At 55.0% G+C, this 13,922-nt stretch overlaps 1 protein-coding gene across 1 annotated transcript in view; it reads left to right on the top strand.

Annotated features, from left to right (window-relative positions):
* The window catches only part of HIVEP3 (human immunodeficiency virus type I enhancer binding protein 3), a gene marked incomplete at its 3' end in the record, with an annotated part of 247,675 nt that overhangs the window by 186,313 nt on the left and 47,440 nt on the right, over positions 1-13,922 (top strand). The window contains exons 5-6 of the mRNA XM_017743733.1: positions 1-2,360; positions 7,448-7,590. The exon at positions 1-2,360 is cut by the window's left edge and continues 3,323 nt beyond it. Coding sequence (XP_017599222.1) covers positions 1-2,360; positions 7,448-7,590 — 2,503 coding nt within the window. The remainder of the gene's footprint in view (positions 2,361-7,447; positions 7,591-13,922) is intronic.

Below are 13,922 nucleotides of genomic sequence, written 5' to 3'. Positions count from 1 at the left end.
CGGACAACCTCCCAGCGAAGAAGAAGCGGCGCCGGCTGGCAGAAATGGCGCAGTCCTCCGGAGAGTCCAGCTTTGAGTCCGTCTCTCTCACCCGGAGCCCCAGCCAGGAGAGCAGCCTATCCCACGGCTCCAGCCACTCCATCTCCTTTGATCGGGACGACCACACCAAGCCAGAGTCGAGTAGCCAGCCCTCCGAATCCCACCCAAAACCTCCTGGCGTTGGCTCCCATATGCTGATGGTCCCCAGCCACCATCACCATTCCAGGGAAATGCGGAGATCCGCGTCCGAGCAGACGCCCAACGTGTCCCACCCTTCCCAGATGTCAGAGACTCGCAGCAAGTCCTTCGACTCCGGGAGCTTGTCATCCACTCCTGCCTCCACCCCTGGCCCCTCCACCTCCTTGGCCCCCCAGGAGAGGAGGAAATGCTTCCTGGTGCGGCAGGCCTCCCTCACCAGGCACCCCGAGCACGAGCCAGACCCAGCCCCACCGGGCTGGCCAGACACGGAGGATCCAGCTCCTTCTTCCAGTAAATCTCCTGCCACGAGTCTGCCCCATCAGCCGACCTCGTCCTCCCCTTTGCCCTCACACGGCACCTACCCGAGTGACAAGAGCCAGCCAAAGGACAGCCCCGAGCCATCCTACAGCCCGCCATACACAGAGGCACTGCAGGTGTTCCACCACCCCGTGCCACAGCTGACACTGCACGAGAAGCACTTCATGGCCCCCCAGGTTTCCATATTTCCCTACCAGCACCTCCTGCCGCAGCCGGGGCAGTCTGCAGAGCTCTTCGCTGCCCACACCATGTCTGATATCCTCTCTGCCCAGTTCTCCATGCCTCAGATCCCTCCCTCCATATTCCAGACCCCACCGCTGCCCCTCCCGCAGACGCTCATCCACCCCGGCCCGCTTCACATCACTCCTCCCTTGATGTCTCACCCCGCTGAGGTGTCCTTCAGGCACCCTTCATTCCTGCCTGTGCACTACCCTGGCTCCTCCCCGATCCCCTCAGCCTTCTTCCTGCCTCTCCAGTCTCAGTTTGCTCTCCACTTGCCAGGCGATGCTGGTGGACATTTGCCACAGATCAAATCCAGTTTGTTCTCGGCAGCAGGAAGCTCCAGCCTGTCCCCGTGCACGGATTATGACTCGGACAGCAGGTTGCACCCTCTGACCTGCACAGCGAGTCCCGCGGTGTCTGTCACCGTGACCCAGCTCGTTGTCCCCACCCGGACGGAGCCCATGGTGTCCCTGGTTGTCCCTGTTCGCATCCAGACCAACATGCCCTCCTACGGCAGCGCCATGTACACCACACTCTCCCAGATCCTGGTCACGCAGTCCCAGTGCAGCTCCTCCACCATCGTCCTCCCCAAATTTGATGACCGCCAGCCCAAGGGCACCCTGGTGTGCAGCGCTGACGTCCATGGGCTGGGTTTTGACCTGGCCCAGATGATCACAGAGGAGCAGAGGAGCCTTTTCCAGAGCCCATACCTGAGAGTGCCCCTGCCCTTGCCAGAACGAAAGGGCTACATGCCCCTCACCTGCCCCTCGGACAGCGTCCTCGGCCTGGAAGGGGGCCCCTCCACAGTTGGAGGGAGCAAAAGGATGCTGTCCCCAGCCGGCAGTTTGGAGCTTACGATGGAGACACAGCAGCAGAAGAGGGTGAAGGAGGAGGAAGTGTCTGAAGCAGAAGAGAAGCTCGAAGTGGTGAAGCCGCCCAGTGCAGTAGAGGAAGGGAAAAAGCAGGATAAATCTCCCTTCCTTGCAGAAAGCCAAGACAGGGTTGAGGTTGAGACACCACCCAACGTGTCCGTGGAGCAGTCGGAGCCAAAGGAAACCCTGAGCAGTTCCCAGCAGGCCGTGTCCCGCTCGGGTTCCCCGAGCTTTGAGGCCCTGCAGGAGTACGAGCAGCCAGCTGGCAAACAGTTCCTCAGCCAGGAGCCTCTGCAGCCCGTGAAGAAGGAAGACTCCAAAGAACCGGTGGAGCAGCCTCCACCAACCCCTGCCAGCACTGCCCCCGTGCCCGAGGGCGCTGCCAGCGCGGGGAAGGCTCGGGAAGGCACAGACACCAAGAAGGTCCTGCAGTTCCCCAGTCTCCACACAACCACTAATGTCAGTTGGTGCTATTTAAACTACATCAAGCCAAATCACACCCCGCAAGCGGACGGCCGCTCCTCGGTGTATGCCAGCTGGTGCGTCAGCCTCTACAACCCCAACCTGCCCGGGGTGTCCACCAAGGCAGCCCTGGCCCTGCTGAGGTCCAAGCAGAAGGTGAGCAAGGAGACCTACACCATGGCCACTGCTCCGCGGCCTGAGGCGGGCAGGCTGGTCCCGGCCAGCTCCAGGAAGCCCAAAATGACCGAGGTAATGCAATCCTATCTCTTTCTCCTGATCCATTTGGATGCGTGGGCAGAGGGGGCTGAGGGCCGGGGCGTGGCTGTGCTTAGGTTGGTTGGGGTTTACTCGTCCCGCTGGCGCTTTGAGAAGCGCCTGTTCTCGGTGAAGCTGTTAGAGTGAAGAACCCAAACCCCACTGAAACCCCAACCCAGGAGGCAGGAGAGCCTGCTCCAAGGCCAGGTTTCTGTTCTCCAGTTCCTACTTGCCTTGTCACCCAAAAAGTAGGAATCACCACCACCACCCCACGAACCACCACGGCTCCAGCACAAAGGATTAGACTTCATTTGCATTTGTCTTGATATTTCAAATAGCTTTATGGCTTTTTTTTTTTTTTTTAATGCTGTTCTAATTCCCTACATTTTGCATGTTAGAAATGGAAAAAAAAGAAAAAAGAAAAAAAAAAAAAAAAGGATTACCTTGGGGAAATGGGATTCTGTCTGGTTGTGCATCTGCTCATCTCACATTAATGAACATGGAGAGGCATGCTTAAAAGTATTTAAAAAATATTAAAGGGAGATTTGCAAGTGTATTTAGGCCCCTGAAGAAGCACAAAGGCTGGCAGTGACATTTATAAAAGTGCCTCAGCGGGGCAGACACGTTTTGTTAAACACCCCTGTGGTTTGGTCCGTTTGGTCCATAGCTGCCCACCTGCTTTTCCAGGTATTTGAGGACATTTTATGCCTGGTTTTAGAGTTAAGACTTCGCAGTGGCTTCCCAGGGGCAGAGCTCCCCCAAGGCAGTGCCCACACGGGCACAGAAGTCTTTAAGACGCTCCTGTGAGCTGCCTAATTTTATGTATCTCATTTTAAAGCCAGACTTTACTCCTCCTGTTTAATGCTGAACCAAACAGATCCCTTTAATCCAGATCATGTTCATGTAGATTAGCAAACAGAATCGCTCTAAAGATTTTGCAATTTGATATTCATCTCAAGTCAATTTATATTGATGGATTATTCATTTTATTTCTGTGTCATGAAATGAACTCTGAATATTAAATTTATCATAATCACTGCTGCAGCTGCTGCTTATAAATATGTCTTAAAATACACAGTAGAGTGGCTTTGATTCAATAAATCTTTATTTCTATTCAGCATTTCCATCGCTCTCCTGCCAAAATCCAAGAGACAGATTTCCAGGGACACAGGGGCAGATAATTACCTGAGCAGTGCAATAACCACACTGACATTTATGCACTATTTTTCCGAGGGTTTTATCTGAGTGCTGTCGTAGCATCCTCGATTTCAATCCCTTAAGGAAGTGCCTGTGCTGCTCTGAGCTCTGCTCTTTGCCATGGTGCTAAAACGCACACCCCGTGTGTGTGTCCAGAGGTACGAGACCCCCACGCCCTGAAGGGACGGGCTGAACAGCGATGGTTCAGCCCTCACTCATCCAAAGCCACATTTCACTGCATGCATGTCCCCCAGCGCCTCCTAAACCCCCTCACAAAACCCCTCCAAGCTGTCTGCTGGTGCAGGTTCAGGTTCCCGTGGTGCCATTTGCAGAAGGAAGAGTTTGCCCTGCCCAGTTCACCTCCATCCAATTGGCCTCCAAGGGCTTTGCAGAGGGATTTGTGCCCCTCCAAGGGCTTTGGAGAAGGGTTTGTGCCCTTCCAAGGGCTTTGGAGAGGGATTTGTGCCCCTCCAAGGGCTCTGGAGAAGGGTTTGTGCCCTTCCAAGGGCTTTGGAGAGGGATTTGTGCCCCTCCAAGGGCTTTGGAGAGGGATTTGTGCCCCTCCAAGGGCTCTGGAGAAGGGTTCATGCCCCTCCAAGGGCTTTGGAGGGGGATTTGTACCCTTCCAAGGGCTTTGGAGAGGGATTTGTGCCCCTCCAAGGGCTCTGGAGAAGGGTTCATGCCCCTCCAAGGGCTTTGGAGGGGGATTTGTACCCTTCCAAGGGCTTTGGAGAGGGATTTGTGCCCCTCCAAGGGCTTTGCAGAGGGATTTGTGCCCCTTCAAGGGCTCTGGAGAAGGGTTTGTGCCTCTCCAAGGGCTCTGGAGAGGGATTTGTGCCCCTTCAAGGGCTCTGGAGAAGGGTTCATGCCCCTCCAAGGGCTTTGGAGGGGGATTTGTACCCTTCCAAGGGCTTTGGAGAGGGATTTGTGCCCCTCCAAGAGCTCTGGAGAAGGGTTTGTGCCCCTCCAAGGGCTCTGGAGAGGGATTTGTGCCCTTCCAAGGGCTTTGGAGAAGGGTTTGTGCCCCTCCAAAAGCTTTGGAGGGGGATTTGTGTCCCTCCAAGGGCTTTGGAGAAGGGTTCATGCCCCTCCAAGAGGAGGGAAACGGTGGATCCTAAACCCAGCCCTTTGTCCCCGCGTGGCTGGCAGAACCCCTGATAGCTGCAGTGGAGGTAAATGGAATTCTCGGCAGGCACAGAACTGATTTGTGCTCAGTGGGAGCGAAATCCTCCGTGCAGTGCTTAAAACACACACAGCTGGCAGGGGCGGGGCAGCAGCGGCTGCCAGGACGTGCAGGAGCAGTAGCATCACTCCAAGGCTGGGAGTCCAACCCTCAGCTAACTCTGCTCTGGCTCCTTCCCTTCAACATTCCCTCCTTTCTGCAACTCCAGGCTGTCACTCGACCCCCCAGGAGATGTAACAAAGCTCCGCTGTTCTGTACAGTCATGCATGCAGCAAGCAGTAGTTCCGTACGTGCTGTCTCCGTCCTCGGCTTGGGGTTTGAAATTTTCCAGTGGGATTTGCTGAGCAGATAATTCTGGAATTCTGGAGTGGCTGCGGGCTCCAGCGTGCATGTAGGGATGGCTGGTGACACTGTACTGGGGCGTGCACACTCTGTACATTCGAACGAGACTGTAAAAGGGGATAGCAGTGACTGTATGACTTTGGCTCTCCGGTGCCTTTCATCTGTCAATGTTTTTGTGCTTTCGAAAGTTGCAATAAACAAACCTCGTGCTACATCTAGCAAGTCAATTGTTTTGTATTCCTCAGCAAACCTGCGAAGGTTGTCCCCAGCAGTGTTCTGAGCCCATAGCTCCCATCAAGAGGTGAAGCCCCAACCCTAAAAGTTTAAATTTTGAGGGTTCTGAGTGTGTCTCCTGCCGCTGGTTTCCTCGCTGTTATCTCCATGCCCAGAGCCACCAGCTCGAGACCATTCATGCTGTTAAATATTCAAATGGTTCCTGGCACTGTTCTGCCCCGGACCCTTTCTCATGAAATTCCTGGCACTTTTAGGCAGACAGGACAGCACAGGGACCATTCCCAGGAGGCTTTAGGAAGGATGTGTGGATGGTGTGGGCATGAGGCTGATCTGGCCCCACGGACAAAGAGCAGCCCTGGGTGAATTTAATGCTCTGAGCTGAGCTCCTGAAATTCCTGGGCAAATCTGAAAGGTTTCACCTCATTTCCCAAAGCGACTTCTGGGTTATCCCTGCTCCTACCAAGCATCCCGTGGCAGCTCCAGCAGCTGCGGGGGCTGGGTTACATCCCCCTGGATTCTGCCGGTTTCCGTTTGAGCTGCTCACTCTGTGGCTTCCCCCAAAACCAGGGGAGACAAAGAGGCTCCGCTGGGGTGATTCATCCCCCTTAGGACAAGGCTGAGGTGGGGCAGGGGAATCACCTGGGGAGCCGCCACTCCTGGCAGCCAGAGCCAAGGGTGACGAGCTCTGCTTTGGGCTTCAGGGGCTGCCTTCAGGCCAAAAACTGCTCACAGATGCCTTCAGCCTGATTCCATAAATGACAGACAGTGTGAGGACACGGGGATTCAATTGGACGGCAGAGTTCCTGTGCGCAGAGTGACCTGGGGGAAAGGCCTCTGCTTTCCTTTCTCTGGAGACCCCTGGGTCTGTCCTGTTAGGGTTTAGGGGACCAACACCCCAACATTTCATTCCAGGCATGGAGAGCTCTCCTGGGGTCTGTCCTGTTACATTTTAGGGGGCAACACCCCAACATTTCATTCCAGGCATGGAGAGCTCTCCTGGGGTTTGTCCTGTTAGGTTTTAGGGGGCAACACCCCAACATTTCATTCCAGGTGTGGAGAGCTCTCCCTGGATTTGTCCCATTAGGATTTAGGGGACCAACACCCCAAAATTTCATTCCGGGTGTGGAGAGTTCTCCTGGGGTCTGTCCTGTTACATTTTAGGGACCAACACCCCAACATTTCATTCCAGGTGTGGAGAGCTCTCCCTGGATTTGTCCCATTAGGATTTAGGGGACCAACACCCCAAAATTTCATTCCGGGTGTGGAGAGTTCTCCTGGGGTCTGTCCTGTTACATTTTAGGGACCAACACCCCAACATTTCATTCCAGGCATGGAGAGCTCTCCCTGCATCCCATTCAGAGCCACAGAGGCAGCTTTGATGTTTAGGTCCATCCTATAGCAAACATTAAACGTGTAGCTGAGCTGTCAGGGCATGACTTAAACCTTGGGCTAGGCAAGGTTTAGACCCCAAACCCCCTCACCAAGGTGGCAATTTAACAGTAAAAAAGCAGATCTGACCCTGGGAACGTGTGGGGAGGTTGAGGATTCTTTTCTCCCGTGGGTTTTGTGGCTTTCTCCGCGCGGCGCCCTTGGCAGGGGGGTTGCAGCGAATGGAAATCACCCAGGAGCGCTGCCTGGCGAGTGATTTATGTCAGGCTGAGGTGGCTAAAACCCAGATTTGTGTGAGTGTGTGTGAATGAGGGGGAAGGCCAGACATTCAGTGTATGAATTCTGCTCATTCCTCCTCTCCAGCCCTTTCCGATGTGCATTTTTAGAGAGAGGATTATCCAGGGACAGAGATTTGGGAACAGAGAACCCCACACGCTCAGAGTTACCCCAGCCACTGTCCTTCCCTCCATCCCTCATTTTTCCAGTTGGCAAGAGCTGGATAACGTGGCGGGGGCATTAAAAAACTTGTGAGAGCTCACAGTAAATGCAACAGCACCCTCAGGGCCCCAAATCCAGAGGGAGAGGCCCCATTTGTTAGGAGGGTGCCCTAATTGGCACCCTTGGTGTCGGGAGCAGCCTGGGGACGCTGCTGGCTCTGCTGGGCTGTTTGCTCTGTGTCTGCCTGCCAGTGATGTTGTCTGTAATCATGGATTGTTTTGCTCTTTTGGGGAGATAGGTTCATTTGCCTTCGCTCCTTTCTAATGAAGGTCGAAAAGATATAACTAGAGCTGAGAAGGAAGAGGAGAAAAGGGGAAAATCAGAAGAGGCTCTTGTGACCAAGCGAGGGGAGCCGGTGAGGATCAAGATCTTTGAAGGAGGGTGAGTGTCTCATTTTCTTTCTCTCTCTGTGTCTCGCACTTGCGTAGAGTTGTTACAGTGATGGCGAGGTGCCACTGGAGGTGAGCAGATGGAGCTGGATTTCAGTTCATTTTCCGCAGCCGCTGTAAAAACTCGGCCCTCCAGCTCTGGAGTGCATCAATTCCCTATGTTTGAGCTGCCTTTAAGTCAGCAATCACCTGGATGTCTCTTCTGAGTGGGTGGTTGAGTGAAGAGCCCAAATCCATCTCGCGGCTGTCTCTGAAGTGACAGAGGTGCACTCCTCAAGCTTTCCAGAGCCTTCTCCTGAAAATGGTGTTCCTGGTGGTTGTTCCCATTGTGAGGAGGATCTGGGGAGCTCTCTCCTGATGCCTGGGCTTTGGGTGGGGAGCAAAAGCAGCGTTTTGTTCATGTGATTTCCATCCCACCCAACTGAAATAGCTCAAACCAGGATGGCTGCAAGGCCTTGATTTGATGCGTCTCAGACCCCGGCTCCAGGTGATTCCGAGGATGCCTCAGGAATTCAGCACTGGTCTAATGCTGCTGTTTATTTCTTAAAAATTTAAAAAAATACCGAATGAGCAATGTGTCTGTGGGTCACCATTAGAGATCATCCTTCCTGGGCGTTGCAGAGGGGGGCCAAACTGGTGGGGGCAATTTCCAGCAGGATTTATCAGTCCTGCCCGTGCTGTTGGGTGGTCTTGGTTTCCATGTGTCAGAAAAAGGCTTTCATTAGGCTGTGCTTGTGGTTTTGCTGCTGTTACCAGCTGAAACTCGCGTTTATTTTAAAATACCTCATTAGCAGATGGTCAAACTAGCAAAGCAAGAGGGAAAAGCAGTGCTGTGGGACAGGAAAGCTGCGTCTTGGTCAGGAGAACTCAGCTCTGCTCCAGGTGTGGGCTCTGCATGCCCGGCTCAGGTCTGGGCAGGGAGTGGGGGATGCAAAGAGCCAAACAGTGCCAATCCTGTCATGGCTGTGGCCTGAAACGACTCAGGGAGCAGCAGAACGAGAGATTTGATGGGCTCAGTAAATCTCTGTCACCCCCCTGTAGCAGATGGGACCCACGGGACCGACCGAGCGCGGTTTATTCCCTTCAACCCCACGGCAAACCTCGGTTCCCCTGGACTGGCTTGTCCCTGTGGCTGCTCAGGGGGACTCTGGCATTCCTTCCTGGAATTAAAGCAGCTCAGCATTAGCACGCCTGAACATCCCCCTGCTCCTCACAGGGCAGCTCAGGGGTGTTCAGGGCAGAGCTGGGGGGTTCTCAGTGCTGCGCTCCCACAGGGGTGGCTTTGTCCCCGAGCCCAGCTCAGCCAAGTGACGCTCGGGTCAGTGCTGGCGTCGCGGCGTGTCAGGGGATGGTCCCTGCCTGCTGCCATTCCCAGGGTGGGATCTGGGAGCGGAGGGGTGGGAACACCCAATGCCTGTCCCTCTGCATGACAGACACAAAGCAAAGCCTCTTCTCCAAGGTGCTCTGTGCCACCAGCACCAGGGAACGTGTCAGCCGTCCTCAACCCGCGTGGGGTGTACTTCGAAACCTCCTGTAGCTCTGACTGTGTCCCTCTGGGTGGCACACAGCACCAGGCACTGCTGGGGCACATCAGGTCATGGCAACGGGTTCTGTGTGTGAATTCCATGTCTGGATTCCATACCTGAATTTCATGGCACTGCCCAGGGCTGGCAGGACGGGCTCTGCTCCGTGTGCTCCGTGTGCTCCGTGTGCTCCGTGTGCTCCGGGCCTCATTCCCACAAGGTTTCTCATGTCGAGGTGTTCAGCCCCAGCAGCCAGGACCTTTTCCCTGATGCTCTTTCCCAGGCATCTGCCAGGACCTTTTCCTGCAGATAAATCCACGGGGTGCCTGGTGCCTTCTGCTAGCTCCCAAATGGATCAGCCGCCCTTTCCTGGCCATCTCCTGAAAATGTTTTATACAAAGTGCAGCCATTTTCGAGACCTTATTTCACTCTCTTATTTTCCTTTATCCCCCATAAAAATTTCCTCCTGGACTCATTTCCCCCCTGATTTGTTGGTTTCACGCTGAGTGCTGCTGGCCAGGCCCATCCTTCCGGGGGGATGCATTTGGATTCACAGCTTTTGGAGCCATCCCACGTTTTGTTGTCTCAGCCAAGGAGGGAGATTATCAAGAAATTCACAAAAGGTGAACTTGCTGCAGCTCCTTGAGCTCCTTCTTCCCCTCAGCTTTGATTTCTTTGGAGCTCTTGCCTTTCTCTCTTCTATTTCCAGCACTTTTCCCTCTGTGCATTCTTCTGGCTTCCCCAATCCCATCACTTTTCCCCTTTGCCACACTCCTTTTGGACTTCCAGGACCATCTCTGAGGCTGCTCCTGCTGCTCTCCAGCCTCCCAGCTGAAATTTTATTTCTTGGCCTTCAGGCAAGGCCAGAAAAGCCAAATTTCCTCCTTTCACCATTGAAATGAATGAAAGATGAACCCCCGAGAGCGCTGGGGGCAGCCTGGCTTCTCCTCTCCTCTTCTTCTCTTCTCTTCTTCTCTTCTTCTCCTCTTCTTCTCCTCTTCTTATCTTCTTTCTCCTCTTCTTCTCTTCTCTTCTCTTCTCTTCTCTTCTCTTCTCTTCTCTTCTCTTCTCTTCTCTTCTCTTCTCTTCTCTTCTCTTCTCTTCTCTTCTCTCTTCTCTCCCTTGGAGGTGTCTCCTCCCCAGCTCTGGGACTGGATGGTTCCTTTGTTTTCCCCCTGGGAATGGGTTTGGATCCAGCACCTGCAGGTTCCCTGAGCCTGGAGGTTGGTGCCTGGGTTTGGGATCAGGGGTCAGCAGTGCCGGGCACGGGGCTCAGTCCTTCCCTCCCCACTCTCTCCATGAGGGATTGGCAGTGCCAGCTCAGGATGAGGCTCTGGGGCTGCCGGGAGGGCCCGGCTGTGGATGTTTCCAGCTCCTGGGGAGTTTCCAGCCCTTCCAGCACCGTTCTCCTGGTGGGAAGAAGCTCTGCAGACCCTTTGCAGAGCCTCTGGTTCCCTGGAAGCCTCAGGAGGGACGTGCACGGTCCCACCTAAACCGGTCCACATTGAACTGGGGGTGGGACCCACGGAGTTTTGTGTTTAAAGAACAAATTCCTCTTGAAGAGGTCACTCCATGTGCAATTTCAGCAGTGGCTTTTTATTTGAAACCGTGGAATTCTGTCAGGCTGGATATATCCCCATTCCCAGCAGACGGCCCCAGCACTTGGCTGGAAGGTTGGGGTCATTTAACACCCCCAGGACAGGCTGGAGGCCGCACAGGCTGCTCAGGCTGTGTTTGGGAGAACCATTAAACAGCCAGGTCAATGCCTGAGCTCCTCAAGGAGCAATCAAAACATCCACGGGGCTCGTCCTGAGGGATGCTCTGGTGGTCTGGGGCAGGGAAGATGATCTCTGAAGGTCAGGCTGGCAGGAGCAGTGCTGTGGTTCCTCAGTGGCTCAGTGTCACCTTCACCACCCCCCTGCGGTGCCCATCCTGCAATCTGACATCATGAAACCAGAGACTGGGATCGACCTGGGCCAGAGCGGGGCCCATGCTGCTCTCAGGGGCTGCTCAGGGACGCGTTCCCTGTTTGCTGCCCTTCCCACCGTGGGATCTGAGAGCAGAGGGGTGGGGACGCTCAATCCGTGTCCTTCTGCTTCACAGCCCAGCCCTCTGGGCTGTTGTGGGGACAATTAGTTGGTTTGTTTAATTAGTTAATCGCAACCAGTGGGAAAAACAGCGCCAAGGTATATAAAGTTAAAAACCTGGACTGACACCCCAAACCAGTGCCGTGGGGAGTGAAAACTGCATTTTCTCCTTGGAAAACTGTTCCTTTTTTTCCTACTTTAGGGAAAAAAACCCCACTGTAACATTACGATTGGAGACACAAATATCTGGCATTCCCACTTTAAAAAACCCCTCCCCTTCACACCACGCCATGGCACAAATCCACACATCCCCGAGAAGAATTTCTCCCTTCCAGAGGGACGCTCAGAGTGGGGCTGTGCCCCAGGGCCTGCTCTGCTCTGCAGTTCGGAGGAATCCAAACCCTTTCCTCTTTGTCTTCCCCAAAATGCGACAGAGCTGGAGGTGCCCCAGCCATGGGATCTCCTGAACTGGGATCTCCTGAACTGGGATCTCCTGAACCCCAATCTCCCTCGAGCCTGGGCGCAGCCCCTTCCCAAATGACCGGGGGGTGCCTGAGGTTGGATTTGCATTCCCTGGTGAGCCCCAGTGCTGAGGGCTGGAGCTGCCATGCGGCCCTTCCCCTTCCTGTCCCCTCTTTTGGGGTTTTAGGCACTCAGGAACACCATAGAGCCTTAGATCTTCCTCTTTTAGCCTGTCCAGCAAAATATTTCCTCCTGGTCAAAGGAAAATGGAGAAAACGCAGCTGTTTTAGCAGATTTGAGCATGATTGCTAATTAGTGGATGAATAGGGGAAAACCCCCCACCTTGGGGTTACCCCTTAGCTGGTCTGAGCCTCCCTTCCCCGCTCTCCTCCCAGTTCTTGCCGCCGTGGGCTCACTGGGAATTGCGGTGGCTTCTCCGGGGTGATGTCACCCCATTCCTGTGCCCAAACTGCGGCTCCCTCTGGCACTCACCTGGTGGAAAACCCCTGGCACAGCCCGGGGCAGGCTCTGCTCCCCCGGGAAAGGCTCTGTGTTAAAGCAGCAGAGTTCCCGGGCTGTGACCCCAACCCCTGCGGCACCGCGGGGATTTCCTCGGCTGAGATGAGTTCTGGGAATCCTCCGTGTTTGTTTTGGAAGGAGTCGCTCATCCCACGGCAGGGATTGAGCGCACACAGGACCAGGGACGGAGGGATCCGAGGCACTTCCAGCTGCCCTGAGCACTGGGGAGAGCCGAGGGTGGTTCATTGAATATGGAATCGGGGATTATCCAGGGTGGGAAGGGACCCACAAGGATCCTGGAATTCAGCTCCTGGCCCTGCCCGGGACAAGCCCCAGATTTACCTGGAAACCTGGCAGTGAACTCACTCAGAGCCCCAGGGCAGTGCCTGAAGTGGGAACTCTCCCGTGATGAGAAGGGCTGGGCTTAAATAGGAGCCACAAATCCCAGAATGGTTTGAGCTGGAAGGGAACTTAAATCCCACCCAGTGCCACCCCAGGGACACCTCCCACTGTGCCAGGCTGCTCCAGCCCCAATGTCCAGCCTGGCCTTGGGCACTGCCAGGGATCCAGGGGCAGCCCCAGCTGCTCTGGCAATTCCATGCCAGCCCCTGCCCACCCTGCCAGGGAACAATTCCTGCCCAAGATCCCATCCAGCCCTGCCCTCTGGCACTGGGAAGCCATTGCCTGGGTCCTGGCCCTGAATCCCTTGTCCCCAGTCCCTCTGCAGCTCTCCTGGAGCCCCTTCAGGCCCTGCAAGGGGCTCGCAGCTCTCCCTGGAGCCTTCTCCTCTCCAGCTGAGCACCCCCAGCTCTCCCAGCCTGGATATTTTGCTCCATTCCTAGATGTAAGCAAAGAATTCCTGCAATTTACATTTCTGAGTGAAAGGGGTTTTCCTGAGTCTGTTTGCTTTGCGTGGCTGGGAGAAATTGGAGTTCAGCCTTTTCCACGAGGGCTGGTGGTGCCAGACTGACCACTCAGCATCCACTTGAGCATCTCCTGGGGGTTTGGTTGCTGGATTTTCCCTGCCCTGAGCAGTGCTGAGCAGGCACTGCTGCCCTGTGGCTGCACAGCCCTCCTGGGAATCACAGAACCACGGGATCATGGAGCGGTTTGGCTTGGGAGGGACCTTAAAGCCCATCTCATTCCAATCCCCCACCACGGGCAGGGCTGCCCCCAACCAAATCCCATCCTGGGTGTCCCGAACTGCTCCCTGGGACAGGAGTTTAAAGTCTCAAGCAGCAGCCCCTGCACTGGTGTTTGTGCTGCCTCTGTAAAGGGTGTTTCAGTAAAAAAGTGGGGTTTATGTGGGGAATTTTTGGTTGGTTTTCAGCCAGGACTTCACTGGCAGTGCAGAGGGGAGGTTTCATGTCCCCCTGAGCCCCCCAGGGACAGCCTCGTTGCCCATCAGCTCCAAACACCATTAACCCACTGGTGCTGGGATGCTGGGAAGAAGGGAGAGCAAACCCTGGATTTGGCAGAGCTCAGCTGAGAAAAAGCTCCTGGCAGCTCTCCAGAAATCCAGGCCCCATTTTACCTCCCAGAGCTTCATTTCTTGTGGGGTTTCCATGGGGTCTGGGTGTGGTCTGAAGGGTTGTGATGCTCTCACTCGGCAGGATCCATCCTGGGTGCCAAGGAAAGGTTCTGGAGCTGGGCCAGGGCAGGCTCAGGCTGGAGAGCAGGGAAAGGTTCTTCCCCCAGAGGCTGCTGGGCACTGCCCAGGCTCCCCAGGGAAT

The sequence above is a fragment of the Corvus brachyrhynchos genome, unplaced genomic scaffold (genome assembly GCF_000691975.1).
Source record: "Corvus brachyrhynchos isolate BGI_N302 unplaced genomic scaffold, ASM69197v1 scaffold580, whole genome shotgun sequence".
Lineage (NCBI taxonomy): Eukaryota > Metazoa > Chordata > Aves > Passeriformes > Corvidae > Corvus > Corvus brachyrhynchos.
Note: the sequence above shows the minus strand (reverse complement) of the source record. Positions and strands in the feature narration are given on the sequence as shown.